This window comes from Zasmidium cellare (genome assembly GCF_010093935.1).
Source record: "Zasmidium cellare ATCC 36951 unplaced genomic scaffold M409scaffold_34, whole genome shotgun sequence".
In the NCBI taxonomy this organism is placed as follows: Eukaryota; Fungi; Ascomycota; class Dothideomycetes; order Mycosphaerellales; family Mycosphaerellaceae; genus Zasmidium; species Zasmidium cellare.
The window spans coordinates 317,580-342,548 of NW_022986978.1; the positions used below are offsets into that span (position 1 = coordinate 317,580).

At 53.5% G+C, this 24,969-nt stretch overlaps 11 protein-coding genes across 11 annotated transcripts; 6 read left to right on the plus strand and 5 right to left on the minus strand.

Annotated features, from left to right (window-relative positions):
* Positions 1-117: 117 nt before the first annotated feature.
* On the plus strand, positions 118-2,094 carry M409DRAFT_68990 (uncharacterized protein; the record flags this gene model as incomplete). The annotated part of the gene is made up of 1 exon (XM_033818080.1): positions 118-2,094. One exon carries the CDS (start codon positions 118-120, stop codon positions 2,092-2,094), a length of 1,977 nt encoding a protein of 658 aa, XP_033663613.1.
* Positions 2,095-2,798: 704 nt separating this feature from the next.
* On the minus strand, positions 2,799-3,605 carry M409DRAFT_26962 (uncharacterized protein; the record flags this gene model as incomplete). Its single annotated transcript, XM_033808357.1, has 2 exons — positions 2,799-3,087; positions 3,148-3,605. 2 exons carry the CDS (start codon positions 3,603-3,605, stop codon positions 2,799-2,801), a joined length of 747 nt encoding a protein of 248 aa, XP_033663614.1.
* Positions 3,606-4,809: 1,204 nt separating this feature from the next.
* M409DRAFT_26963 (uncharacterized protein) lies at positions 4,810-5,322 on the minus strand (the record flags this gene model as incomplete). The annotated part of the gene is made up of 2 exons (XM_033808358.1): positions 4,810-5,074; positions 5,138-5,322. 2 exons carry the CDS (start codon positions 5,320-5,322, stop codon positions 4,810-4,812), a joined length of 450 nt encoding a protein of 149 aa, XP_033663615.1.
* Positions 5,323-5,979: 657 nt separating this feature from the next.
* Positions 5,980-7,458, minus strand: M409DRAFT_31813 (uncharacterized protein; the record flags this gene model as incomplete). Its single annotated transcript, XM_033810242.1, has 1 exon — positions 5,980-7,458. A coding segment is annotated over one exon (1,479 nt), but the record flags the coding sequence as incomplete, so codon positions are not given.
* Positions 7,459-8,526: 1,068 nt separating this feature from the next.
* On the plus strand, positions 8,527-11,556 carry M409DRAFT_26965 (uncharacterized protein; the record flags this gene model as incomplete). Its single annotated transcript, XM_033808359.1, has 7 exons — positions 8,527-8,807; positions 9,703-9,993; positions 10,049-10,084; positions 10,143-10,399; positions 10,457-10,568; positions 10,644-11,337; positions 11,392-11,556. The coding sequence occupies 7 exons, from the start codon at positions 8,527-8,529 to the stop codon at positions 11,554-11,556; spliced, it is 1,836 nt and encodes a 611-aa protein (XP_033663617.1).
* Positions 11,557-12,421: 865 nt separating this feature from the next.
* On the plus strand, positions 12,422-13,811 carry M409DRAFT_58130 (uncharacterized protein; the record flags this gene model as incomplete). Its single annotated transcript, XM_033813826.1, has 5 exons — positions 12,422-12,617; positions 12,674-12,759; positions 12,819-13,042; positions 13,105-13,232; positions 13,288-13,811. The coding sequence occupies 5 exons, from the start codon at positions 12,422-12,424 to the stop codon at positions 13,809-13,811; spliced, it is 1,158 nt and encodes a 385-aa protein (XP_033663618.1).
* Positions 13,812-14,936: 1,125 nt separating this feature from the next.
* M409DRAFT_68993 (uncharacterized protein) lies at positions 14,937-16,310 on the plus strand (the record flags this gene model as incomplete). Its single annotated transcript, XM_033818081.1, has 3 exons — positions 14,937-15,305; positions 15,361-15,511; positions 15,562-16,310. The coding sequence occupies 3 exons, from the start codon at positions 14,937-14,939 to the stop codon at positions 16,308-16,310; spliced, it is 1,269 nt and encodes a 422-aa protein (XP_033663619.1).
* A 731-nt stretch (positions 16,311-17,041) lies between these two features.
* On the plus strand, positions 17,042-18,410 carry M409DRAFT_69013 (uncharacterized protein; the record flags this gene model as incomplete). The annotated part of the gene is made up of 4 exons (XM_033818089.1): positions 17,042-17,254; positions 17,341-17,372; positions 17,435-18,115; positions 18,170-18,410. The coding sequence occupies 4 exons, from the start codon at positions 17,042-17,044 to the stop codon at positions 18,408-18,410; spliced, it is 1,167 nt and encodes a 388-aa protein (XP_033663620.1).
* Positions 18,411-18,572: 162 nt separating this feature from the next.
* M409DRAFT_26969 (uncharacterized protein) lies at positions 18,573-19,166 on the minus strand (the record flags this gene model as incomplete). Its single annotated transcript, XM_033808360.1, has 4 exons — positions 18,573-18,601; positions 18,685-18,818; positions 18,913-18,961; positions 19,043-19,166. 4 exons carry the CDS (start codon positions 19,164-19,166, stop codon positions 18,573-18,575), a joined length of 336 nt encoding a protein of 111 aa, XP_033663621.1.
* Positions 19,167-19,588: 422 nt separating this feature from the next.
* Positions 19,589-20,956, minus strand: M409DRAFT_26970 (uncharacterized protein; the record flags this gene model as incomplete). Its single annotated transcript, XM_033808361.1, has 1 exon — positions 19,589-20,956. The coding sequence occupies one exon, from the start codon at positions 20,954-20,956 to the stop codon at positions 19,589-19,591; it is 1,368 nt and encodes a 455-aa protein (XP_033663622.1).
* Positions 20,957-21,680: 724 nt separating this feature from the next.
* On the plus strand, positions 21,681-23,468 carry M409DRAFT_26971 (uncharacterized protein; the record flags this gene model as incomplete). Its single annotated transcript, XM_033808362.1, has 1 exon — positions 21,681-23,468. One exon carries the CDS (start codon positions 21,681-21,683, stop codon positions 23,466-23,468), a length of 1,788 nt encoding a protein of 595 aa, XP_033663623.1.
* Between the last annotated feature and the right edge of the window lie 1,501 nt (positions 23,469-24,969).

Below are 24,969 nucleotides of genomic sequence, written 5' to 3' on the forward strand. Positions count from 1 at the left end.
CATTCGGTGCTGCTAAGACGCCGCACGCCCGCACCGCGACAGCGCGATCACAGTCTCACACATTCACTTCGGACATCTGACACCGCCGTCAAACCCTCATCAACACCACGACCGACCATGCCACACCGCGAACGCTCGATCGCGCAGTCGCTCGGCTTGCCCACGACTAAGAGAGTGAAGCAGAGCCGAGTGCTGGTTGTAGGCGCCGGTGGCATTGGATGCGAGCTGTTGAAAACCTTGGTCTGCTGTGGCTTCGGCAGTGGATACCAACCGCCTCAAGGTCTGAATGGCGCTCAGCAACCCACCGTGCCTGAACCCGTGGCGGACAAGAAGGCGGAGATTGTAGTCGTTGACTTAGACACCATCGACCTGAGCAACCTGAACCGGCAATTTCTGTTTCGAAAACACCACATCAAGAAGCCCAAGGCCATCGTCGCGAAAGAGACGGCCAGCCAGTTCAACCCATCTGTCAACATCGATGCTCACCATGCGTCCATTTATGACAATCAGTATGACGTCCAATTCTACGAAGGCTTCGACATCGTATTCAACGCGCTGGACAACCTCGCCGCGCGCCGCCATGTGAACCGCATGTGTCTGGCTGCCAACGTTCCCCTGATCGAGAGTGGCACTACTGGGTTCAACGGTCAGGTGCAGGCCATCAAGAAGGGAGAAACGGAATGCTACGATTGCAACGAGAAGCCCGTGCAGAAGTCATTCCCGATCTGCACAATCCGATCGACGCCATCACAACCCATCCACTGCATAGTCTGGGCCAAGTCATATCTGCTACCTGAATTGTTTGGCACCAGCGAGGACGATTCGTCAGATATGACCATTACGGACACCGACGACGCTGAGGAGGTTGCAAAGCTGAAGGAGGAAGCTGAGGCACTGAAGAAGATTCGAGGACTGATGGGCAAGAGTGGATTCGCGAAGGAGGTCTTCAACAAAGTCTTTACCGACGACATTGAGCGTCTACGAGAGATGGAGGACATGTGGCAGAGCAGGAAGAAGCCAGAAGCTCTTCGCTTCGAATCCGTCAGCATCGATGCGGATCCAATCAAGCAGGGACAAGCACTGGCCACTCAAGACCAAGAGGTATGGAGTCTACAGGACAATCTCAAGGTCTTCACCTACGCGTTGGATGCTCTCAGCAATCGCATGCAAGCTGGTGAGAGCGCCATAGAATTCGACAAGGATGACAAGGACACTCTCGACTTTGTGGCAGCCGCAGCGAACTTGCGATCGCACGTCTTCGACATCCCAGTCAGCAGTGAGTGGCAAATCAAGCAGATGGCGGGCAACATCATTCCCGCCATTGCAACTTCGAACGCCCTCACAGCCAGCTTGTGTGTTTTCCAGGCCTTCAAGATCATCCGCAGTCAGACACCAGTACGAAAGCCTTCAGTTCCAGCCGCTGTCTACACCGCGAATAGCGCCGAAGCCAATGGCAGGACCGAGCCGCCGTTGGGAGGTTCCAAGATGGTGTTCCTCGAATCGAAGAAGACAGACCGCATGATTGCGAGTCAGAGCTTGGTGGCGCCGCGAGAGGACTGCCCGGTCTGCTCGCCGTTCTACGCCAAAGTCCACATCAAAGAAGGCAGCAGGCCGACGATGCAGCAGCTGGTGGACCTCCTCAAAGTGCGTCTCAACTACGAGGACTTTTCAATTGCAGCGGCAGAGGGAAAGTTGATCTACGATCCGGACCTCGAGGAGAATCTGCCCAAAGCACTGGCAGACTTCGGTGTCGACGGCACGAGCATCGATTTCCTCAGCGTGCAGGATGACAGCGACGAGCCCAAGGTCGATCTCGTGCTAAGCGTCAAGAGCAAGCCTACCGTTGAAGGCGACGATGACATTGCGCTGTTCCCCGATACCATCATTCTACCGCCTAAGCCGCCGAAGAAGACCGAAGCCAACGGCGACTTGGTGGACCCCGGAGACATCAACCCAGTTCCAGTCCTCAGTACAAGCACCAAGCGAAAGCGCGAAGGCGAGGACGACCTCGAAGAGAACGCTGCGAAGAAGACGAAAGCGGACACGGAGCCCGTCTACGTAGTCGAAGACGACGGCTCGATCCTTCTTGATTGAAGCACGAACAGATACCCCAGATTCGACGGCGTTTTTGAGTGATTTGCTTGCTTGCATGGGATGGCGAAGGCGTGATTGGAGACAGACGGTGGGAAGGTTTAGCAGTACATCCGGCGATACGACCCTTCACGATCGCCTGGGAGATGGAACGGCTTTGATGCATTATGGTTGAAGAGACAGAACAAGCCATCGCTTCGGCGCGGCCGGCTTTTCTGGAGAGGAGCCGAGACCTCAACAGTACAGAGGTTTACCGTCGATGATGATGGGTGAGATGACTTGTAACATAAGATACTCATACTTCGAGCTTTGTGCCGCCCTCGCCTGACATGGCTTGTGGCTGGCGCATGCAATGCTACTGTTGTGAAAGATCGAAACATATTCCGAATCCCTTTATTGTCGTTGCCTGATGTCTGACATGTCGACCGTTTGTTGCTATCCGACAGCTGAAGGCATTTAGAGGTTGACTCAACTCATTTGAGAACATGTTTTGATTTTTTGATGTTTTATTGAACGCGAAGGCCATACTAAAGAGAGATTGCTATGCTTATACAAAGTCAGATCAAATGCCAGTCATTTCACATTCATCATCCACACCCACAGCCACATCAACACCGGCCCCATAATGCCATCACCCATCGACAGAAAGATGATCAAACCAGTTACCATCAGAAGTCACCAGCGAAGTCCAGTCTCATCACGAACCTCTAAACAAGCCTCGCAGTCTCATCATCAGTACTCGGCCTTGGCTGACTCCGCTCATGATGATTATAACTACTCGGCCCCTCGGCCGGGACGCCAGCCTCATCGGCATCGACCATCGTGACGGGCTCGTACGACTCCTTGCTGTCGCTGGAGACGTGCGACATGGCGCGGGGGCTCCGCTGGTGGTGCTGCTTGCTGTGGGTCAGGTCGCCGTGGCAGTGTGGGCAGCGGGACCAGACGAAGGGGTTGCGGAGCTCGATTTCGCGGAGGACGAACCAGGTGTGGAGGACACTGTAGATTAGAAATTAGGATGGGTTGTTTGTGGGGTGGACTGCGGGATGGGGGGCTTACAAGTTGATCATCATGGGGACCGTGCCGTAGGTCCCTACCATGACCTCGCCGGTGTTTGAGCGCCAGTCGCCGCGCAGCAGGATCCAGCCGGGGATCAGGACGGCGATGAGGAAGGTCGCGCAGAAGAGGTCGACGACGATGTTAGGAATGCGGTGTTTGGCGCCGCCGGCGAGGTGGACCAGGGCGGTGATGGCGGAGAAGGTCATGGGGACGATGCCCAGGACGGGGCAGATGAGGTTTGTGACGATTCCGTGGGCGAGGAGAAAGGGGAATGCTGGGACCCAGCAGGCGATGGTGATCATACGCAGGAAGCGGTTGACATCGTTGGTGTTGTTGGACTCCATGTCGGATGGTGGTGTGAAGATGGTCGAGGTGGAGTGGTTAATGGTTGCGTCGTGGCCGAGAACGTAGAGTTGATTGAAGCGACAGATGTTGCACTCTGAGCAGTCTTTGACCATTTGGGACTGTGGTGGTGGACGACCGTTTTGAGAATGGCCGTTGTTTATGGATACTTAAAGAGATAGGAGGAGAAGAGAGGATTGTCACTGCCTACCGGGTATTGTGAGGGAGACTAGTCGAATCCTTCTCAGGCTGCAGCTTAACACTGCCACCGCAGCCCTCGATTGGCCGGCGATCTCGAGTGTTTCAAAAGTCTGCGGTGCGCAGCATCGAACTGGTTTACCGCGGGTGGGTTTGCATGCTGCTATGGAAACTGATGCGTGAGATAGGGCATGTTGTATGCATCTTGACGCCGAAGTCAGTCAAATGTTGAAGCCTGCGATGCGAGGTGTGGATGGGGGAGGGAATTGTGCCACATCGAGAAGGGCTCGGGAATTTCGCTGTTGTGGTCGTGGTGCAGACTTGTTGGGTAGTCAAGTGCTGGCTGCGCCGAGTGATCGTCTGGTTCTGCCGCCTCCTATTGTAATGCGTCTTCTTCCTCCCCGGCTTCAATATCGCTAGGGGTGGGCGATGCTCGCGTCCTGCTCGGGCGCTGGGGTGCCTCAGGTTCGAGATGCCGGCATTGTGATGATTTGTCTCTTCCTGCCGATGGCTTGGATGGCTGACTAGATGCTCGTGTTCCGATCATTAAGCCAGCATTGCACTGTAAGCGCAAGGGGAGAAGGCATTGCTCGGCGGTTGGTTGTTGCGATTGAGGCTGTGTGCAGCGTTTTGGAGGTGATGTTGGCTCCACCCGCCCCACTCGATCACTCAAAGAGACTAGCTCGCACGTGACAGCGTATCACAAACGTCTCGCGCTTTTGGGAAAACCGTGTCAACATCGCTCTCATCAACATCTTGATCACTTGCACCGCAGTTCCAGTGTGCTGGAACCACAATGGCTGGACAGTCAACGGAAACCGAGACGACTGCACGAGAAAGGACAGCCTTCAACCAGCCATAGAAAGTCTGGAGCTGCCATGACTGTTTGTACGGAAAATTAACATGAGTGAATTTGACTGATCGCTCTTAATGTACATGAACGTCTCTTCTATGCTGCTCGGAGACCTCGAGCTGGAGCTCGCTATCCTGTATGGAAGCAAAACAAACTCAATCCTAGTCGACGAGTTGATACTGCATGGGACCGTGCGCTGCCAGTACTCCAAAACCGCTATATCACGTTAGCGTTTGGCTCGGACAGTTGCATACGATACACACCTGTATCTATGGAATGCCGGCGCTTGGGAGACAGGATCCGGCATAGTTGAGCACTCCAAGGCTCTGTCCACTGGCATCATACACCCCCACGGCACACGACTGCTTCTGTCCAGGCGAGAACGAAGAGGCACACTGGCTGAATCCGTCACGGAACGCATTTGTACACGTCTCTTCGCCAGCTGGAGCGGTCGCTGCACAGTCCAAATCCGTGTTGCGCGCAAATGTCGAACTGCCTGTACTGCCACTTCCAACGATGAAGGCGTTGGCACATCTATCATATTGACCGGATCAGTAAGGTATCTCTTGACAATCACAGTCCTCTCTCGAGCCTCACCCGTCGGCGACCAAGTCGCTGCACACTCCATCCCACGCATCATTGTTGAATTCTGGCAGCAAGATCGTGGCGCCATTGCCACATACTGCTCCGCCAACGGGGTCATCAATCTTGGCCCAATCGGCCCTGACGTGAGTGCTGCTCAGCAGTGCGACTATCGCAATGAGGGTGGTAGATGAGAACATGGTTGTTCATCGAGAAGGGGCAGTTGATCGGTTTGTTGTGATTGTCTTTGAGAAGTGATGGTTGCGAATGAAGGACTCAACAACTGGGAGACATGCTCTTCTTTATACCTTACAATCCTCAGAGTGTCCGTCCTGTCTCTTCGTACGAAGCATTCACTGACCTGTATAAGTGTTCGTACATTGCAGGGATCGATTCCTCCCGAGCCTTTGCCTGTGGCCATTGCAGAGCAGAGAGATTTGCACCCACTGAATGATCAACCGCTGCAAGTTCTTTGATATTATGCTCAATCCCCATGACTTGAATGATTCGCTCACTCGCATTCTAGGTATTCATAAGGATTCCAGGTCGGCGTCGACTCAGACTTGAAGCTTCTGCACACATCGGACGGTCACGCCAAGACATCCTCATAGCTGCTGGCACCCCTGTCCACTCCCTTGTCTCTCTCGTCATGCCCGGCCATTAATATCCGACGTTTTGTCGAAGCTGTACACGACCGATACTCTCCTCTCCTGACGAAGTTTGTCACTCACTTGGCGTGACCGTGGGGCATCCTGTCTTGACCTGAAGCGACACGATACGATCGGCATGCAGAGGCATGCATTTCGCCTGTATACTAACTTCAGGTATCATTCAATTCAAAGAGTACGAAGAGCAGATCAACAATTCCCGTCATACGCACTTCTTGGACTGAACTCCACCACTCGACCTAAATCCTTGCCGAGCAATACCAGACTCGTACTATTTGGTTGTGGACTGTATTCCGGCCAGCCCAGAAGATTACTCAACCCCTTCTCCGGACAATGAGCGAACGCCGCCCAAGCACTCCTCACATAATTCCCAACCGTCCTCTCTGCATCCGTAGAAGGAGCTTTTCCAACCGATTGATCGGTGCCAAACATGGGCCAGATTTCTGAACTGTGGTACGCTCGGCCCTCTGCGCCAGGGATATTGATGTTGGGGAACGAGGGGAAGTATCGATACTGCCAGGCGGGGATATCAAGACTCCATCTGAGGCGAGCTTGTTCGTTTGCTGGACACGTGAAGGATGCTTTAGTGCCTTGGTCAAGCAATGGCTGGAGAAGCTCGGGGGATTTGGGCAGGGTGATGTTGCCTAGTGGCACGATGCTGATGAGTCCGAATTCGTCGTCGTTGCTGCCCACGAGGACGGGTGTCTTCATCAGTTTTCCGGCTTGCACCCGTTGGCTGTAATTGCTGAACACGGTCTTTTCATCAACGGTGGGGCCGAAAGCGGCCTTGAAGGGCACGGAAGAGGGAGTAGTGCTAGCCAACAGCTTTTCCGTGGTGACGTTGCGTGAGTTGCGCATGCAATCCACAACGGCCTCCGTAGAGTGTGTAGTGTTGTCTCCGCATCCGACAGCTCTTGCCACATCGTACCATCTTGCGGCCTGCGTGGCGGCTGGAGAGTTGGTACCGTTCGCGGAGGCGCTTCCCGACTGCATGATTGCACCTTGGATGATGGGATCGTCGAGCCATATATACGTGTAGTAATCCGTACTACCAGCCCCAGCCGACTCGCCAAAGAGTGTGATGCGGCCAGGATCCCCACCGAAGCCTCCGATGTTATCCCTGACCCATTCCAGGGCCATCCTTTGATCTAGCAGGGCGACATTCTGGGTAAGCTCCGGTCCACCTGGAAAGCCAAAGATTCCTAGGCGATAGTTGAAGGTGACGAAGACGACGTCTTCGGTGTCACTCCAATACTGACCGCTGTAGCCTGTCAAGTTGGAACCTCCTCCGTCGAACGAACCGCCGTAGATCCACACCATGACAGGCTTCAGGAGAGAGCCTGTCTGAGGTTTGGTCCAGATGTTGAGTGTCAGACAGTCTTCGTTGGGGATTTGGCCGTAGTTTCCTACTACAGCTGCGACGTTACGTGCAGAGTAAGAGACATTTTCTGGTGGCGGACTTATGATTTGCGGACAGGAGAAGCCGAATGCTGCTCCTGATACGCTGGAAGTGTTATGATACTTGACTGGAGGCGCGAAGCGGAGGTCGTCGACGGGTGGTCGCGCGAAGGGGATGCCGAGATATTCGGACACGAGGGTCGCGTTAGGTGCTCTATGGCCGTGAACGAGTCCTGATGTGGTGTTGACGGCCTGGCCTATGGTCCACGAGCAGCCCGAGCATTGCTGAGCTTGAAGTTGAGAGAACAAGAGCGTCCACACTATCAAGGAGACCAGTCTCCAGGCTAAAGAGAGCATAATGAGGAAGGAGGAGCAGTGTTTGAAGGTGAAGAGATACGAGTTGCCTTGGCCGGGACAACTGGACTATTTTGGATCGCATGATGTTCAAACAGTGTCCTAGGAAGAAGCTTCTGCCACGACAATGAGTGGAATTGCATTTCCTACAATGTCACGAATGATGTCACCACAATCCCCATTGCGGAAAGAGAAAATCAGCTGAGATAGAACTCGTCACAGCCCCGTGAGCCGAACCCCGATTCCCTCTACGTCTGCTATCCGCCGGGTAACAAGAACCCCACAAGACTGCCAGGGCAAAGCCATTGCGTAGAATATACCTGCACAACAACACATCAGTTTGCTGTGCAGAATGCACGAGGCCCGATATGTCGAGCCAAGATCAGCCCTTCGCCGCACCAGGAGCCCCACAAGGCTGTAAGGGCAAAGCCATTACGCAGGTCCATATAGACAGTAACACAGTTACACTGTATATTTTAATCCCTGTTTACTCATAGTATCTGGAGCCAAGATCAGCCCGCGACTGTGGGCCCCACAAGGCTGCAAGGGCAAAGCCGTTGCGAAGGGTTACTGTATACGGCAACCATCTGCGTGTGGCACAGTAATGAATTCGGAGCTCCATCGATCGAAGACCAGCCATTCGACGGAGAAATAGATTAGCTTTTCCAAGTCGCGACATGCATGCCATTGATTGGAAAAGCCACAGCACGCAGTGCCACCATTGGGAGCCATCCCTGCATTGCAAAGCCGTGAAGATCGAACTTGCCCTGTCGTATTCGCATGATGTGAAGAACGTGTTGCGATATAAGAACAACTTCTTTCGATAATGGCCAGTCCGCCTAAGCAACAACTGAACAAGTCGAGTTCCTGAACCTTGTCTCGCGCAGTCAACGACTACTACAACAACACTTCTGCTGGGATACCTGATCAGAGGCTAAACTCTTAATCGACATACCAGATTACCAACGCACTCTGTCCAACACCATGGGCTGCGGATACTCACGATGCTGCGACGACCCTCACGATTATTACTCTTGTTCCAACGGCTACCGGCCAATATATCCTGACCCAGTCGCCTACCAATCGATCAATGGAGCACTTCGCTACTACGATTGCCAGGGATACGGGCCTCCTTCGCAATACCACCCGTCAACGCAACAGGGACCGCCACCGGAGTGGGCGTATCCACAGCATCAGTACCCAGTATACAGGAAGACAAAACGCCAGCGCGACAATGAGAATGCTGGTGCCTTGGCCGCAACTTCGTAAGCAATACATACTCCTTGTCAAGCCTTGCTTGGCCAAAGCGTAATTGAGAACTGATATCAACGATTACAGGGTCGCTGCGTGCGTGTGTTAGTGGAAAACATGGCTCCTACATCAGGATTGTACTATAGTCTCAATGTACTACGTATCGTCGAATAGCAGTATTGAATCTTTGCCTTCACCTTGTTCTCTGCTCTTTTCTGGACATCACCTCTCTGACAGCATGTTTTCCAATTACAGCTCACACTATCAAGCCCGGGCTCATGACTGCAAGATGATCTATTGCGGTCGTCGAAAGTGTTCTTGACATGACGTGCATCCTTCCGCAGATCCACCACTCCTTCGTGCGAGGAATCTCCTGAAATGGCTTGGCGGCGGTGATGGTACCTGATCAGGTCGACGTCTCAGCCACTCAATCTCGTTTATTAAGGCTGTTCGATGCACATCACTGACGTGACGGGATCAATAGCCTATTCACGGGCCCACTGCCACGCTACGGTACCAAAGCTAAGCCCTCTGCACGAGGCTGATGGCGTCACGGCTTTTGTTCCTTACACCAAGTGTTTACAGGGAGCATGATTCGAAGCAATGATGTACGTATACATAGAGAAAAGATCTGCAGTAAGTTTTCTCATCCAATCATTCCGACTATGCGAGTACGAAAGAAGCCGTGCTTGTGCCTCATTCTACGCGATTAAGTTGCCAACGGGAATTCAGCTGCCTGTACATGCCATCATCAGGGGGATATATTGTCTATATGAACCGGCCACAGGAGCGATGTCGTGGTGAAGCACAGCACTCATTCACTACGACCACGACTTGATTTCCAGAATACTACGACTCAATCATGGGCCCAGTTTCATTCCCTGTTCTCAGCCTGACAAGCCTAGCCAGCAATATCTTGTTGGCATCTGCCGCTCCAGCTTTCAGCAGTCGGTCAACCAGCAAGCTGCAATGGGGTCCATGTCAATCAACAAATACGACCGTCACGGCCGGGCTGCAATGCGCGACGTTGCCTGTCCCCCTCGATTACCAAGATGAGCAGTGCAACCAGACGCTCTACTTGAACTTGGCGAGATCCCCTGCTGAAGGACAGTCCAAGGGCACGATTCTTGTCAACTTTGGTGGGCCAGGCCTTGATGGTAGGAACAACCTTGTTAGCTCAAATGGGGTACCGGTATTAGGGTATGCAATCTTTACACGAGTGATGAGAGAGTGAGCATCGTTGACGAAATCTCAGGTTGTCAGAATACGACTGGGTTACTTGGGATCCAAGGTTAGTTACTCCCAACTCTCGCGGTTGACCATGGACGATATCATAACACAACGTCCAGGGGCACAGGGACGACTCTCCCCGCCAACTGCTACTCAGACACAGCCGTTTCGACAAATGCAAGCGCCGCGATACCATTTCCCCAGAATGCCACTGTCCCTGAGATCTCCAAGGCCTGGGATGCTGTAACCAACATCACGTCCACTTGCAAAGACACACTTGGCGTGAACGGCACTCTCATTGGAAGTGCATACACTGCAAGAGATATGTTGCAGATCGTTGATGCGCTCGGCGAGGATGGGCTGCTTCGATACTATGGTTCGTCTTGATATCCTTGTCCCACCATCGGATCGAAAGCTGACAACCGGTCGATAGGGATGTCGTACGGCTCAGCGCTGGGCCAAATCTTTGCCGCCATGTTTCCAGATCGAGTTGGCAGGATTGTCATTGATGGAGTGCTCAACCCTCATCAGTACATCACTGGAACGTAAGTATACAACTCTCATTGTAGCACGGGTATATGGATCAAAGACTAACGTGTGTCGGTTCCTCTCTTATTTAGCGATTATCAACAGCTCGCCACTACTGATGCAGTTCTCGACAACTTCTTCAGCTCTTGCGAAGCCAGACCTGAGATCTGCAACCTCACCATGCTCGACACATCGCAACAAAGTCTGCGGCAACAATTCAACAACAAGCTGGACAAACTCCAGAAGGATGGTCCAGACGCTTCCTTCAGCCCTCTGCTCCGGTACGAAACATTGGTCTCGTCAGTGTTGGCAACTCTGAAATCACATGCACGCTGGCCTCAGACTGCAACCCTTTTATATGCGATCCTTTCGGACAACAAGGCACTGTACACCAAATTGTCTTCGGCGTCCGCTGAGAGTGCCTCCGGTACTCCTCAGGCCTTCCCCGGCGTCTCAGCGAACTCATTCGGGGAGATTACTTCGGCCATTCGCTGCTCAGATGTCTTAACACGCATTCCAGACCCGGCAGCCGATGTTGAGCTCGCGAAGCCCTTTTTCCCGCAGAGCCGGTTCGAAGGGGGTTTGCTCGTCGCAGAGACCCACATCCCATGCATGTTGTGGCCGTTCAAGGCGAAAGAGCAATACACGGGGAACTTCGACGTCAAGACCAAAAATCCGATCCTCGTGGTGAGCAATATCTACGATCCGATAACCTCGCTGGATGCTGCTCTCAACGCAAGTGCCACATTCCACGGTAGTGGATTGCTGGTACAAGACTGGTACGGTGTAAGTCGTCATGGTTTTCTGCCTGATCAAGGCTCATGCTGATTTGCCTCGTAGCACGTAAGCACAACTGGGGTTTCAAAATGCATGGCCTCTCATCTCAGAGATTACTTTGCCAACGGAACGCTGCCGGAGCGTGGTACCGTTTGCGAGGCGGATATTCCTGCGTTTTATATTGAGGAAGAATTATTGGCTGCAGCCAAGTCTGTCTTAAGCGGCTAGAGCGTCACGGGCTTGAGGTCATCTGCTTTGATAGAGTACGTGTGGTATCGCATCGTGGACTTTTTATCGGCAGTCGGAAGGCTTCCAGATGACGGCCTCGTCCATGCCAGATTTGGACAATGTAATCTTCTATCTCACCAACTTCAGTAGATACCGCCGCCACGCTTAAATACCGTCATGCCATCCGAATGCTGCCAACAGGATTGTATCGACAGAGCCGGTCGCGGAGGAACCCCTTGTCTCAGAAGAATCTTTCGATCTTGGAGGGATCGAAGTCATCCCCAGTATGAAGATGCTGGTCTCCTGAAGACCGTGTGACCTTCGACTACCCTGTCGTGGTCGGGAAAGCCCCGGTACATGATCGTCCGCACTGAACCAGGACTCTCCGATCTGGATGCCCCTGCCATCCCCACGTTGCTACCAGGGGTTAGGCCATTGATTGACGTGAGCTTAACCAGAAACGCAGTTCGAGAGGTCCAGCACTTTGCGGCCTGTACAGCCTCGTTTTAGGCGCACGCGCTTGGCTTTGATGTCGAAGTTGTCAACCATTGCAACAAAAAGAAGACTTCCTTGCAGTTCGCCCAGTTTTTGAGAACTAATCCAGTAAACTTTATGAGGTCGGGTTGGGTCAATTTGCTGACAACGAGCTGGACCTTGCCTGTTCGCAACCAGGGTAAGGTAAGAAGCTCATGACGTTCCGTCTCGAGGGTAACGTATTTTCACCCTATTCGTTCGACTTCGCCCTTCTCGGTCTACCTCTCTCTTGATGATAAACAAATGGCCTCCACAGCTTACGCATGATGCAACTGTGTTACGTACATCTTTTGGGGTATAATCGTGTTGCACACTGCTCTTGCCGGCGACCATGAAGGTCAGCGGTCATACCTCTGGAGACACCGTTGTTGGGGTGGTGGTGACGTTCACTGTTGTTGCCACTCTCTGCACCATCTTGAGGCTGTGGACCCGGATCTTCATCGTCCGTAGCCCTGGCTGGGACGACCTATGCATCACTGCCTCAGCGTTTCTGACGTGCATGCTCTCAGCATGTATGGTTGAGCAAGGTATGTGCATCAAGCACAGATCGAGCAAGCGATGAGCTGACTTACATCGCATCCAGTCAAGTATGGCATGGGAAGACATGGTTCGAGCCTCACTGCAGATGACAAGACACGGTCCCTGATATGGTTCTGGATATCGATATGGGTGAGTGGATCCACATTGATTTGAGCATGGTGCCTTTCCCTGACGACTGAAAATCACAGGTCTACTATCTAGGACTTGGTTTTGCAAAACTCAGCATCCTCTTGCAGTATATGCGAATCTTTGAGAACATACCGAAGTTCAAGATCGCATGCTATACGGTCATCGCAGTCGTGGCCATCTTCACGCTGTGGACTTTCTTCACGGCAATGTTCCTTTGTCAGCCGATTCATCACTTCTGGAACCCAGATGGCCATGGCAAATGCTTGAACAAGTTGGTATTGTGGTAAGCATGCTGCGACTCCACATGTTTCACACGTTGGCTGTGACATGCTTACCGAATGGCAGGTTCTTCAACTCGAGTTTCAACATCGTGACGGACATCGCAACGGCTATTCTCCCATTGCCTGTGCTGAAGAGTCTGAATCTGCCAAAGAAGCAGCGATACATGCTGATGGGTGTGCTCTCGCTCGGAGGTTCGTTCCACAAGACACAGTGTCAGCAATACGGCGCAGGTCTGACATGTCGTAGGCGCAGTTTGTGTGATCTCGATTGTACGATTCCACTCCCTTTATGCCATTGCCATCTCAAAAGACCCAAGCTGGGACAATCCACTCGCAGCTCTCTGGGCAACCCTTGAAGTGAACGTTGGCATCATCGCCAGCTGTCTACCCACGCTGAAAGGGCTCTGCGTCCGATACTTCCCCAAGCTCCTTTCCATCACGGCACCTTCACAAGAACCAACGCCCATCTTCGAGCTCAGTGGTCCAGGAAAATCCGATGCGAGCTGTTCAGCGAGTCGAAGCCAGACTCATCGATGGAAGCATGGGCCAATGTCTCGGCTCGGTCGCCGGTTTGGAGGCGTACGCATTCAAGAGATTGACAATGAAAGCCAGCGGTCGCAGAATGATCATATCAGCAGTCCGGTGGATATCAAAGATGGCATCAAGGTCACTACGGTTGTTGAGCAGGTGGAACGCCGGAAAGAAGACAGGAGGCAGTCGGAGGAGAGTCGAGAGAACCTTGTGCCGATGACGCCGAGGGAGAGGACTTGATCAAGCAGTAGCCAGGCGTTGGAGGTGTACATCAAGGTCGGGAGAGGCTTCGATCCTGGTATCAATAAACACTCGTGTGAGTTGGGTCTGCTTGGAGTTCTCGGAACAGAGTGCTTTGCGCTCAGGGACTGAATTGCAGACACTTGCAGTCATTTCTGCCTTTTGGCATTTTCTGCTCTCATCACCAGTCTCTGACTTCCCTATCCTCTGTGAATGGTGTGTCTTGGGCATTATAATCGACTCCCGTCCTTGCCGTAGCTAAAGATTTTAACTTCGGCGGCAATAGCCCGACACGTGATCTCGTGGCCCGCGCTTTGCGAAGTTTACTAGCCCTCGGGATCTGCAGCTCCACCCGCGTTTCCTTGATTCCACATCACCTCAGCCGTCTTCTCCCATCACCCAAGATTCCCTTCAGAATATGTCTCAGCACTCCGATGTGGCCTCGCAGCCATCAGCCATCCCAGCCATCGTTCCGAATCGTACCATGATGCGGCATATTTCGCTAGGAACCAAAAGGCAGACGTGAAGCCCGCCCTCAAATGACGGAGAGTCCGGAGCACATGATCTATGACCGGCAGGAGCAGTCTCGCCCTTCTGGTGCTGCTACTGCAAGGTACCACGTTCGATTCCACATTCCGAAGGAGCATGGATCCCAATGGCTCAGCACAAGCCAGGCAACGAGTCGGTTTCCTCGGGCGATGCATCATCGTGCAGTCTTGTCAGTGGTCCTCGCCGTGCGTAATAGCCACGAGGAGGTAGATGTGGAGCCGCCACACTTCCTTCTCAGGGCGACTTGGAATCATTCTGGCCGTTCTTGGCGTTACTTTGTTCTGTTTGGGAAGACGCTCAGTTCAATGCCATCGTTCAGGATTCGGTTGACGGCGTTGTGATAGGGAGGGCGCTGGCAGACCCTCATTCGGCATGCAATACTTTGTTCGCATCGCGTTTTCGAGAAGCCGATATCCGGGAGAAGCAGTAGGTGGAGTAAACGAGAACCGAGAGCAGCTCATGAGGTATAATATATATACAGTCTGTCTTGGCCCCATGGTTTTCTCTGTCTTCCGAATCACCAGCCTGCCGCACTTCTTCTTACTCGTCACATTATCTTCAGTCCAGACCGTCAGCATGCGTTCGTCTGCAATTCTGCCCCTGCTCTCATCAGCAGCCGTGGCATCACCCGCGGGATGGCAACCAGGCTGGGGTGGAAACAAGCAACCCAGCTGGGGATGGGGTAGCTGGGGCGGCGGCTGGGGTTGGGGAAAGCCTCATGGCCCTCCACCATATTCTCCGTCCACTTCTGTTGCCTACTTTCTCTACAACGATCCGGCAGGGGCTTCCATCGTTTCGCTTGAGATTGGGCAAGATGGCAAGCTTGTCGACGACCCAGTCAAGACGGCCACTGGTGGTGTGGGCTCGCTCCAGGTCAATGCGTCTGGATCGCCTGCGATGAGTGATACACTGGGCTCGCAAGGGTCGGTCACGATCAAGGACAACGTATGTGTACCAAGAAAGCCATTGCGACGATGCGAGTCTGACACATCTATCACAGCTACTCTTCACGGTCAATGCCGGAAGCGATACACTGTCCCTGTTCTTCATTGACCCTCAATCACCTACCAAGCCCAAGCTCGTGGGCTCCCCGATCAACACTCTCGGCAATTTTCCCATCTCTGTGGACTACTCTCCTCAGCTTCGCAAAGGTATGTTAGTCACTCTTCAGCTCCAGTTTCTTTACTAATTCGATATCCAGCATGTGTTCTGAACGGCGGTGCAAAAGCTGGTGTCGCATGCTTCTCTGTCGATCCATTCCATGGACTCCAAGCAGATGGGCCCCTCAGAGCGCTGGGCAGTTCCATCATCAACGAGACCACGCCTCCATCTGGCCCACCAGGCTCAGCAGCACAAGTCCTGTTCAACCCAGATTCGAGCGCCGTCTTCGCTACCGTGAAGGGAAACCCCGACACAAAGAAGCTAGGCTCAATGGCAGTCTGGCCCGTGGATAACGGCGACATCAGCCAGGGTGAACCTGTCGTCAGCACCTTCGACGGCCTCTACGTCGACTTCGGCTTCCTCTTCGTGTCCCAAAGCGAAATCTTCCTCTCCGACGCAGGCTCCGGCGCCGCGCTCGTCACCGTCGGTGATGGCTGGAAGGTCACCTTGAAAGAGCACACAGTCATCCCAGGACAACAAGCCACATGCTGGACTGCGTACGTCCCAAGCCTGAACACTCTCTACGCAATCGATGCAGGCTACGACGGCGTCTACACGCTCGATCCCGCGACCGGCAAGCAAACCGGCACGATCAACGTCCAGATTCCCGGTGGAAACGCAACAATGGGAGTTTTCGACAGTTTCGTCAAGAACGAGACATTGTACTCGTTGGTCGGGTCGAATGGCTTGGTCGTGGTTGATCTCAAGACAGAGCAGCAGGTGCAGTATCTCGATCTGTCGAGCTTTGGCAGCAGGCAGTATTATCAGGGTTTGGCTCAGTGGCCTTGAGCGAAGTCGATCAGATGGGCGCGATCGGGCGTCGTTTTTCGAAAAGAGGAGCTGCACGGGCGGATGTAGGAAGAATAATACACGCTTTTGCATAAGGTACTTGCTAAGTTTCCTCTTGCGGTAATTGTATCGTCAAAGTATCTACGCAATTGGAAGGAAGCAGGCGGAGTGTATCTCCAGTGCCTGAGATGTCTTGCATTACACGAGCATCCATCTCAATTATGATGAAGAAGGCATTAATGCACCAAGTCCACATTTCATTCATGCACCTGTCAGCAGCATTAGTCAGGCTAAAATATCGAGAGGATTCTCGTCCCTGCAGCGGAGGGCCAGGCGGAGGCGGAAAAAGAGGCTGGGAAAACGGACGGGTCTCAGCTCTGACTGCATCTACTAGGCAAAAGCTTCCACTTCAATGCCACGCGTTTTTGTGACCTCGTTATTCTGACAATTTGAGATTACTTTTGCGATTGGTTTACTGCCTCGTTTTGGATGTAGGCTGTGCTGTGCTGCTGCGGTCGAGATCTGAGTGGAATCATCGAAGAGATATTGAGAGAGCTGCGGAGAGATTGGTGGCGAGAGATACGAGGGGACTGGCGGCTGATGAAGGTGGAGGGCACCACAAAGTTGAATCGTGAAAGCTCAAACGTATTCTGGACCGGACTCGAGGATATTCTTTCTTATGAGAAGAAAACTCGTATCGCTGGAATCATCGCCTTGTGGAGTAGAATACAATGACCGACCGGGATCCCACGGCGACCAAGTCATTCTGGAAGAGTAGTAACAAGGCGGATAAAAACGCATCGCAAAACAATGTGACTTTTGTCCAGCAAGACCCATCGGGTAGTGGGAAGAGAGGTGAGCGATGCCAGCGGGAAATGATGGGTAGAGTAACAACTGATCTTGAACGGCGCCAGGAAACCGCATCAGCAAATTCTTCAAACGAGGCAGCACATCCACCACCACAAGCGGCGGCGGCGGCGACGAAGTTGAGAACAGCAGCAGTCCCGGCGATGGCAAGACGAGCGCGCAGAAGAGGCGGGAGCAGGTTTATCAGGCGCAGAAGTAACATCTTCCTCTAAACCACTAACCTGCATCACTGAGTAAATGGCTGACTGAACAACTAGACGCCACCGCAACCGCAAAGCCACCTACATCCACTCCCTCGAAGCAGAAATCGCCCGTCTCCAGTCCCTAGACGCGCAAGCGAACGTCGAGAAAAACGCTCTCGCGCACCAGAACAAGGCGATGAAGGAGTTGCTCGCGTCGCACTCGCTGGACTTCCGGCTCGGGGAGATGGGGCTCGAGGGGAAGAACGATAGCGGGGACGGGCTGAGTAGTTTAGGCAGCGCATCAATCGAAGTCCGCCCGGACGAGCAGCTGGGTGGGAAAGACCGCACGTTTCTGGACTTTGGCGAGGAGATGCTTTGGTCGACGGAGGGATCTTCGACTACTATTTCGCCGCCGCTGGGTCTCGAGTCATCGGAAGGTCGGCAGCAGCAACAGCACCATAATCCGGACAGCTGGGCGGCGGTGGATTTCATCCTCGCGCTCGAGTATCCCTGCCAGGATCATCTGCCGCATCATGGGATCAATCCCGCCGCGAAGCCTATGTTGATGGAGACGGAGGATTCGGAGGGGTTTACGGGGCATCAGTTGACGATGACGAGTTGGGTTTATGATGCTGCGCAGCAAGGAAATTCACATGGTCATTCACATTCGCATGGACATACGCATGGGCATGAGCGTGAGGTTGCCAATGGAGCTGGAGAGCAGAAGTGGATGTTGCCGCATACTGAGATTGAGAAGTTCGTTTCCCTTCCCCTTCCCGTCGCTCAAACGCACCCGCTAACGTCTGATAGACTCATCACCCTCTCTTCTAACCTACCCATCGACGAGGAAGAAATCACGCCTGCGCAAGCGTACTCCGTGATTCGGGATAGCGTCCCCAGCGAGGGACTGTTGAAGCCTTGTCTGGAAGCCTTGAAGGGCCCATTGAGTGGGATCGTGGAGTGTAGAGGTTTCGGGACGGTAATGCCCACGGATGTGTTTCGCAGGTATTTGGGGGCGACTTTGGAAGGGCTGGGGGCAGGAAGGTCGTAGAACGGCAGTTTGGGTGCTGGAAAGGACGGCCAGCGTGGATTTTGGCACGGAGGACTTGTTTCGTCGTCTTTGGTGTAGAGGATCCGCCTGTGGACGGCACGCACATGCAGCCAAGCAGCGAAAAGAAAAGCATCTGAAGACCTTCAAAACAAAACGCCATCGCTAAAACCCTTCATCGTTTCCCCCATAATCTCAAACTATCAGAATCAGTCAGCAAGCCCATCCATTCCCTCCCAATAATATCCCCCACAACCAAGAGACGAAGAGGACTCACCATTCAAATAATCCGCCGCCATCAACAACTCCAGCACCAACTCCATGGGCAAATCCATATCCGCCACGTCTTTCGCGTCCTTGTGCTTCTCGTTGTAGTAGAGATACTCGCAGACTTTCTCGAGGACTAGACCACTTTTTGCACAGCCGTGGTATCAGCAAAAACTCCCTTTGATGTGGCGAATCGGATCGGGAGTATTGTGTTTTGTGTGGTGGTGAGGGTACGTACTTGATGTTATCAAAGCGGCAGGTATTCGTTTGGGATTCGATGAAGCCGTCTACAGCACACCACACACAGTCATCAGTATATATTTCCTCAACCTTGAAGTCTGTCCGGAGAGGGGAGGTGGTATACATACTCGCGGGATCCAACATCCTCTTGATAGCGGGACTGATGCATGCCGCGGAGCGACGGACAATGAAGCTGTAATCGTCGGAGGAGACGAGCGTGACGTATTCAGTGAGGGGGTTTGGGGACGCCATCTGCGGGTTTTCTTCTTTGAGGCTTGATGAAGGAAGGTGATTGATCGTTGTTGGCGTGGTCGAGACGGCGAAGTTCAGGGTTCGACATGTGGGGCGGATTGAATGCCTGAGGCTTCAATTCCTTGTGAGAGAGGAACGGATGTTGGCAAGGTGAGTGAAAGGAACGTTTAAGCAGGTTCTGAGAAGAGGTCGCATTCTGGGTATCTAGAACTAAAGCAAATGCTTTGCAGCAGTAGCAGTCTCTGTGTGTCCAGCTGTTGGGGTATAAGTCATGCCATCGTGTCGCCTTCGCCCCCAAGAAACTCCAAGAAACCAAGCAACCTTCAGTACCAAGGGCAGTAAGTAAAGTCCAGCTGAGTGGAGATTGAGCCCTCGTTCAACGCCAATGTCCTGTTCCTCTACGACTGAGCCACCGTGAAGCTTCATGCATCCGGATCGTCCTCTTCCGCCTCATCCTCGCTGTACCCCTGCTGCCGCAACCCAAGTCCCGTCTCCTCCGCGATCCGCACCTGCACGTTACGCACATGACAGACGATGATTGCCAAAGCCAGGCAGTTCCAGACGTCGTAGTTCTTGTCCTTGAAATCGAAGTATGCCATGGCTGCAAGATCAGACTCCTCAGCATCGGGACGGTAAGCCATGAGGGCGACAACGCCGTGCGAGGCGATGACGGTGTAGAAAGTTGGCAGTGGATACGAAAGTAGAGTGCCTTCGGATGAGCGCGAGCCGGGCGAGATCTCCACAGAGCGTCTAACTCTGAGAGCTTCTCGATATCGTGCTGCCAAGCGACGACACTTGCGCAAGGCGCTGGCCCTGAGTATTGGAGCCTCAGTGCCGGCTGGCTGGGTCTCTACAGCAAGGATAGGGATCGCAGATCGGTTGTCGATGTCAGCGTCGGTGAAGGCCCACTTCATGTACGCCTCGAGTTGTCGCCTGACCTGGTCTTCTGGTTGGATCCTCCCACCCACGTAGATGCGATCGCGAACTCGACCACCCAGCTCCAGCAGCTGCTCCAGTGCTTTGCCGGCTTTGAAGTGCTCACCACGTGTGCTTGCGATGAAGGCGTCGTCGCCCTCTTCGAAGAGCCCATCTGGCATGAAGGAGTACTCGAATTGAAGATAAGCTGGAAGAAGCGGTTCGTATCCTCGTGTGGCAATCTTCTGAATGAGTGTGATGTAGTCGTCGTCCCAGCCCTTCAGACGCAACTCATCTGTTGCGATGTGTCCCATGTCGAGCATCTCTGGCAGATTGACCACACGACGTGCAGGCTCGTAATCTTCCTCGCTGGCCACGACAGTCTTGTGCATTGACAAGTTATCCTCGTCTCCTTCATCACCGAGCCCAGCCGAGCTGCTACGCAATTGCTGGCGAGTGATGGGGCTTTGTATGTCGCTCTCGTCGTCGTATCCATCCTCCATGAGAACATCATCGTCGTAATCGCCCTCTTCCTCCTCATAACGGGACTCCATGTCGTCCAAATCGAACTTGCGCGATTTGCTCCTGCGACCAGCAATGGAACTTGGCGTGTAGAGTCGCTTTCTCTTGTTTCCCAGGACCGATGAGCTGGCTCGGCTCGATGGTGACCGTATACGCCAGTTGCCGACACGTTCTCCAGGACTCATGGAGCGAGTGTGCTTGGAGATGTCATGCAATGACGCTCGACGTGCAGGTATCGCGGGCTTCTTGAAGGTCGGCTCGCTGTTGGGCGTGGGAAGCGCATTGGGAGTGGTGGTCTTGGTGGGTGAGACATAGGACCAGAAGTTGTCTGACAGTCGTCTCAAGAACGCCATGTTGGTGCGCAACAGTGTGCGACAGCGGTCAAGGGTGTGGAAAGGCTCTTTGGGGGACGTTGAACAGGATTGAGACTCGATGGCTGGGCGAAGACGGTGGACGAGGCTGGGTGGTCGAGCGGCGACAATAGCTGCATCCGGCGCATTGAGTGAGCGACGACAATGCAGGCGACAATGCGAAGGGTTGCAGCGAGGATGAATGCCAGTCGCCGCACGTGCGCCGGATGGAGAAAAGTCACATTTGTTGCCGTCTTTGTCGCCGGCCAGCTTGCGCACAGCATGAGGTGCGAGGTGAAACGGGCGATCTGCAAGGCCGATGCTGTATTTGGTTAGTGCGGAGTGCAAGTTTGCGCGGAAGGAAGGCGCCAGGCGGGCAGGCGTGGGACGCAAGGAAGGCGCGCTGAGTGGCCAGATGAGAGGCAGGATCCACGGGCGTGCTAGGGTGTGGGTCTAGCCCAATGCATCGCGCGCCGTTCACTCTAACCTCACCTCACCTCACCTGCGACTTCACTCTCTCCATCACTCCTTGTATACCCTCCCTTCAATCCACCTATACGCCCGTCTTGATGTCGCCGTTTGTCACAAGCTACTCCGCCGCATTGGCCAAAACAGAGATGACTAAGCGCGCGGCGTCAAAACAAGCGCGCGCCCCTCTTCTTCTCCGAGCTCGCTTCCACTTCGACAACACACTCACGCGCACCGCTGGCACTGCACATCCACCACAATGGCGCAAGAATCCCCGCGCAAAGAAGTACGCCACCCGCTCGAAGAGCTCGCCAATGGCATGACCCCCCAGGCTCGATTGGGGACGACGCAAGAGAAAAACACACCATTCCCCTCCACGTCGGTCAAGCGGGCCTCACCCTCGGACGACTACGGACCAGAGCAAAACAAGTACCCACGCTATAACGGAGGCCTGCAGGTCTTGCCGGTATCCATGGTGAAGACACTACTGCAGAAGTACGAGATGGAGCGACCCCAGAAGTCTGAAGCGGCTATGCAGCACATCCTTGACAGAGCTAAGAGCTCTCAAGACATGTTGCTAGCGCTCGAAAACACTCTGAAGGCCAATAACCAGCTTGCTTCCGAACTGAAAATCGAAGCGGACAACGCAAGATGGAGCGCAGTGGAGGCCAAGACCGCTATTGCGAAGGCGCAGAGCGATCACAAGAAGGAGATGGAGAAGATCAAGGAGCAAGTGGAGCGAGAGATGAATAAGTTGAGAAAGGAAACCGAGAGAGACGCCAAGAAGAAGTTCAAGCGTCAGGACAAGCAGTCTGCCGAGCACCAACGCAGGACGGAGCAGAGCCGGCAAGCCAAGCAGCAGCATCGTCGCCAGGAAGACTTCCAACAGAAAGCGGCAGAACAGCAGCGTCAGCACGAAGAGGCGCAACTCAAGGCGGCAGAAGAGCACCGTCGAGAAGAGGAGCGACTCAAGGCGGCAAAAGAGCAGCGCCAGCGAGAGGAGGCTCGAGTTCAGGCCGAGAAGGAGCGTCAGAGAGAGGAGGAAGTTCGAGTTGAGGCCGCCGAGAAGCGTCAGAGGGACGAAGCAGCTCGATTTGAGGCCGAGAAGAAGCGTGAAAGAGAGCAGGCCGAGAAGAAGCGTCAGAGACAGGAAGAAGCTCGATTGCAGGCGGAGCAGCTTGCACGACAACAAGCCGAAGCCCAACGTCAACGAACAGAGCTCGCGCGCTTCAAAGGTCAGCAAGCGCAAGCCGCGCGGGATGTACTCATTCGCCCATTGGATCCGAAGTGGGAACAACGTGTCGCCAAAGCCATGGCCACTACGAACGGCACGGACACCCTGGCTGTCAACCCAGAGGGCACCCCGTTGACAAGATATGCCTTCGGAAAGATATTGCCACAGACAGGTGCCGACGGACGATCAGTCGAAAGCACGATGACAAGCGCTGGGCAAAAGAATGTTGACGGCTGGATAAACGACGATGCCATCGACTCCTGGATGTGCACAGTCGTCAATGCAAAGCTGAAAGATGAAGCGGAGCGTAGCGGAGACGGCGTGCCGAAGATGGCCTCGTTCAACTGTGGATGGTACTCCACATTCAAGAATCGCGGCGTGCAGGCTCTCAAGCGTTGGTCAAGTCGTAAGGGAATGGGAGGAAAGAAGCTTCTTTCCGTCGAGCGAGTTTTCATGCCATTGAATGTCGGAGCCCATTGGGTGCTTCTAATCGTTTCCCCAAGAGCGAGAACCATCGAATTTCTTGACAGCAATAGGGGGAACGCCGACAAGTGGTTCGGTGTGGTTCGCAAGTGGTTGAACATGGAACTCGGAGACTACTACCACGCAGATGAGTGGAAGGAATTGGGTACTCAGAGCCAGAGACAGCTCAACCAGGATGATTGCGGCATTTTTACATGCATGAATGCTCTCGCTTCTGCGAAGGGCAAGTCGTTTGCGGATATCCACGCCGTCAACGGAATGGCGGACGCGCGTCGGATGATGGTGGCAGTCTTCCTCAATGGAGGACTGCACGGTGACTGGCGGTTGTAGATAGCCAAATCTCACTCGTTGATTTCAATGGGGGTACCGGGCCGGGTGTTACACCAGGAGCTCAGCCCCCAAAGAATGATACGAGTGAGATTGGCAATCTCAACCAAAAGATGATGACGACGACGATGATGATGGATGGCATTTGGCGTTTTTGCAGGGTTTTTTGAAAAGCGGATGATAATGGACGGCGGCTGTGTGCTTTTTTTTGGTTGTTTTTTTGCAAAGAGATACCCCATTCGCGTGGGCGTAAATGGGCTGGGTACATAATGGTGGGTTTAAAGGATGGAAAATGTGGAAAAAAATGTTTAAAAAAACCTCTCCCGTGTCACTTCCCTTACTTGTTTCCTCACTTGTCGGCTTACTCTTTCGCTCACTTCTTTCCTCACTCTTTCGCTTACTCCCTTGCTTCCACTCCCTCACTTACTCTTTTACTACTCCATCACATGCTCCCTTACTAGTCCCTCACTTACTCCCTCACTATTCCCTTACTTACTCCCTTACTTACTCTCTCACTTGCATAATTACTTACTACCTCACCTACTTCTTCACTCCTACCTTTACTTACTCCTTTACTTACTCCCTCACTTACGATATCTACCCTCCCTCGTTTCTTCCTGCTCGTCCCGGCCGTCCTTTCCGTCGTCCCAGCCGAGTCTCCATACGAACACGCCACAATCGTCGTGCGTGCTTTGTGGAGAGATGACAAGAGAGTCTGAAGGGTTATATAGACGTTAGGACCTCCGTCACATGCCGAGCCCTTTGCTACCTTACTGCCTCGCTACCTACGGGCCGCACTACCGCACTCCTTCTAGAAACGCCACCATTGCGGGTACTCCTTTGCCCTTAACGTATCCGGTGTTGTTCAAGAGTTCGTGTCGTTCGAGTTTGGAGGGACTTTTATACGTCGAGGCCCCTGTCACATGCATGCCAAGCCCCATGCTGTCTCTCTACTGTACTGTCTCACTCCTTTTGGAAACGCTACCATCGCGATGTCACAAAGGTTAGTGGCTGCACGTTGATGCCTCGGATAATCGTGAGGTCTTTGGGGATAGCTGCCGGTGTGGCGAGGAAGCGGGATTCTGGAATGTGATGCTCTCCAGGCGTGTTGGCAGATTTTGGTGAGGGAGCCGAGAGCGGTGAGTTTTGGAGAATGGGCTTGTGAGATGTCCTGGTGCAGGCTCTCAAGCATTGGGCAGGGAGTCGTCAGGCACCCTGACAATAGCACGCCATCTTCTCAGGTCTTGGGATGTCCAAGGAGCCTACCCACCACTTCTCATCTCCGTCGCAGGAGCAGACTAGAAGAATAATACCAGCAGAAAGATGTCCAGATTTTATCCCAACACTCTTGGAGAGCATCACATTCCAGAATCCCTCCTTTACGTCGACTACCATCCGCGGTTGAACGAAGCCATCCTCGGCACGTCGTCTCCGCCACCCTCTAATTCGTCCTGCATAGCATGTGATGTCTCCGCCACCATTCGCTTCATCTTGCATTGCATTT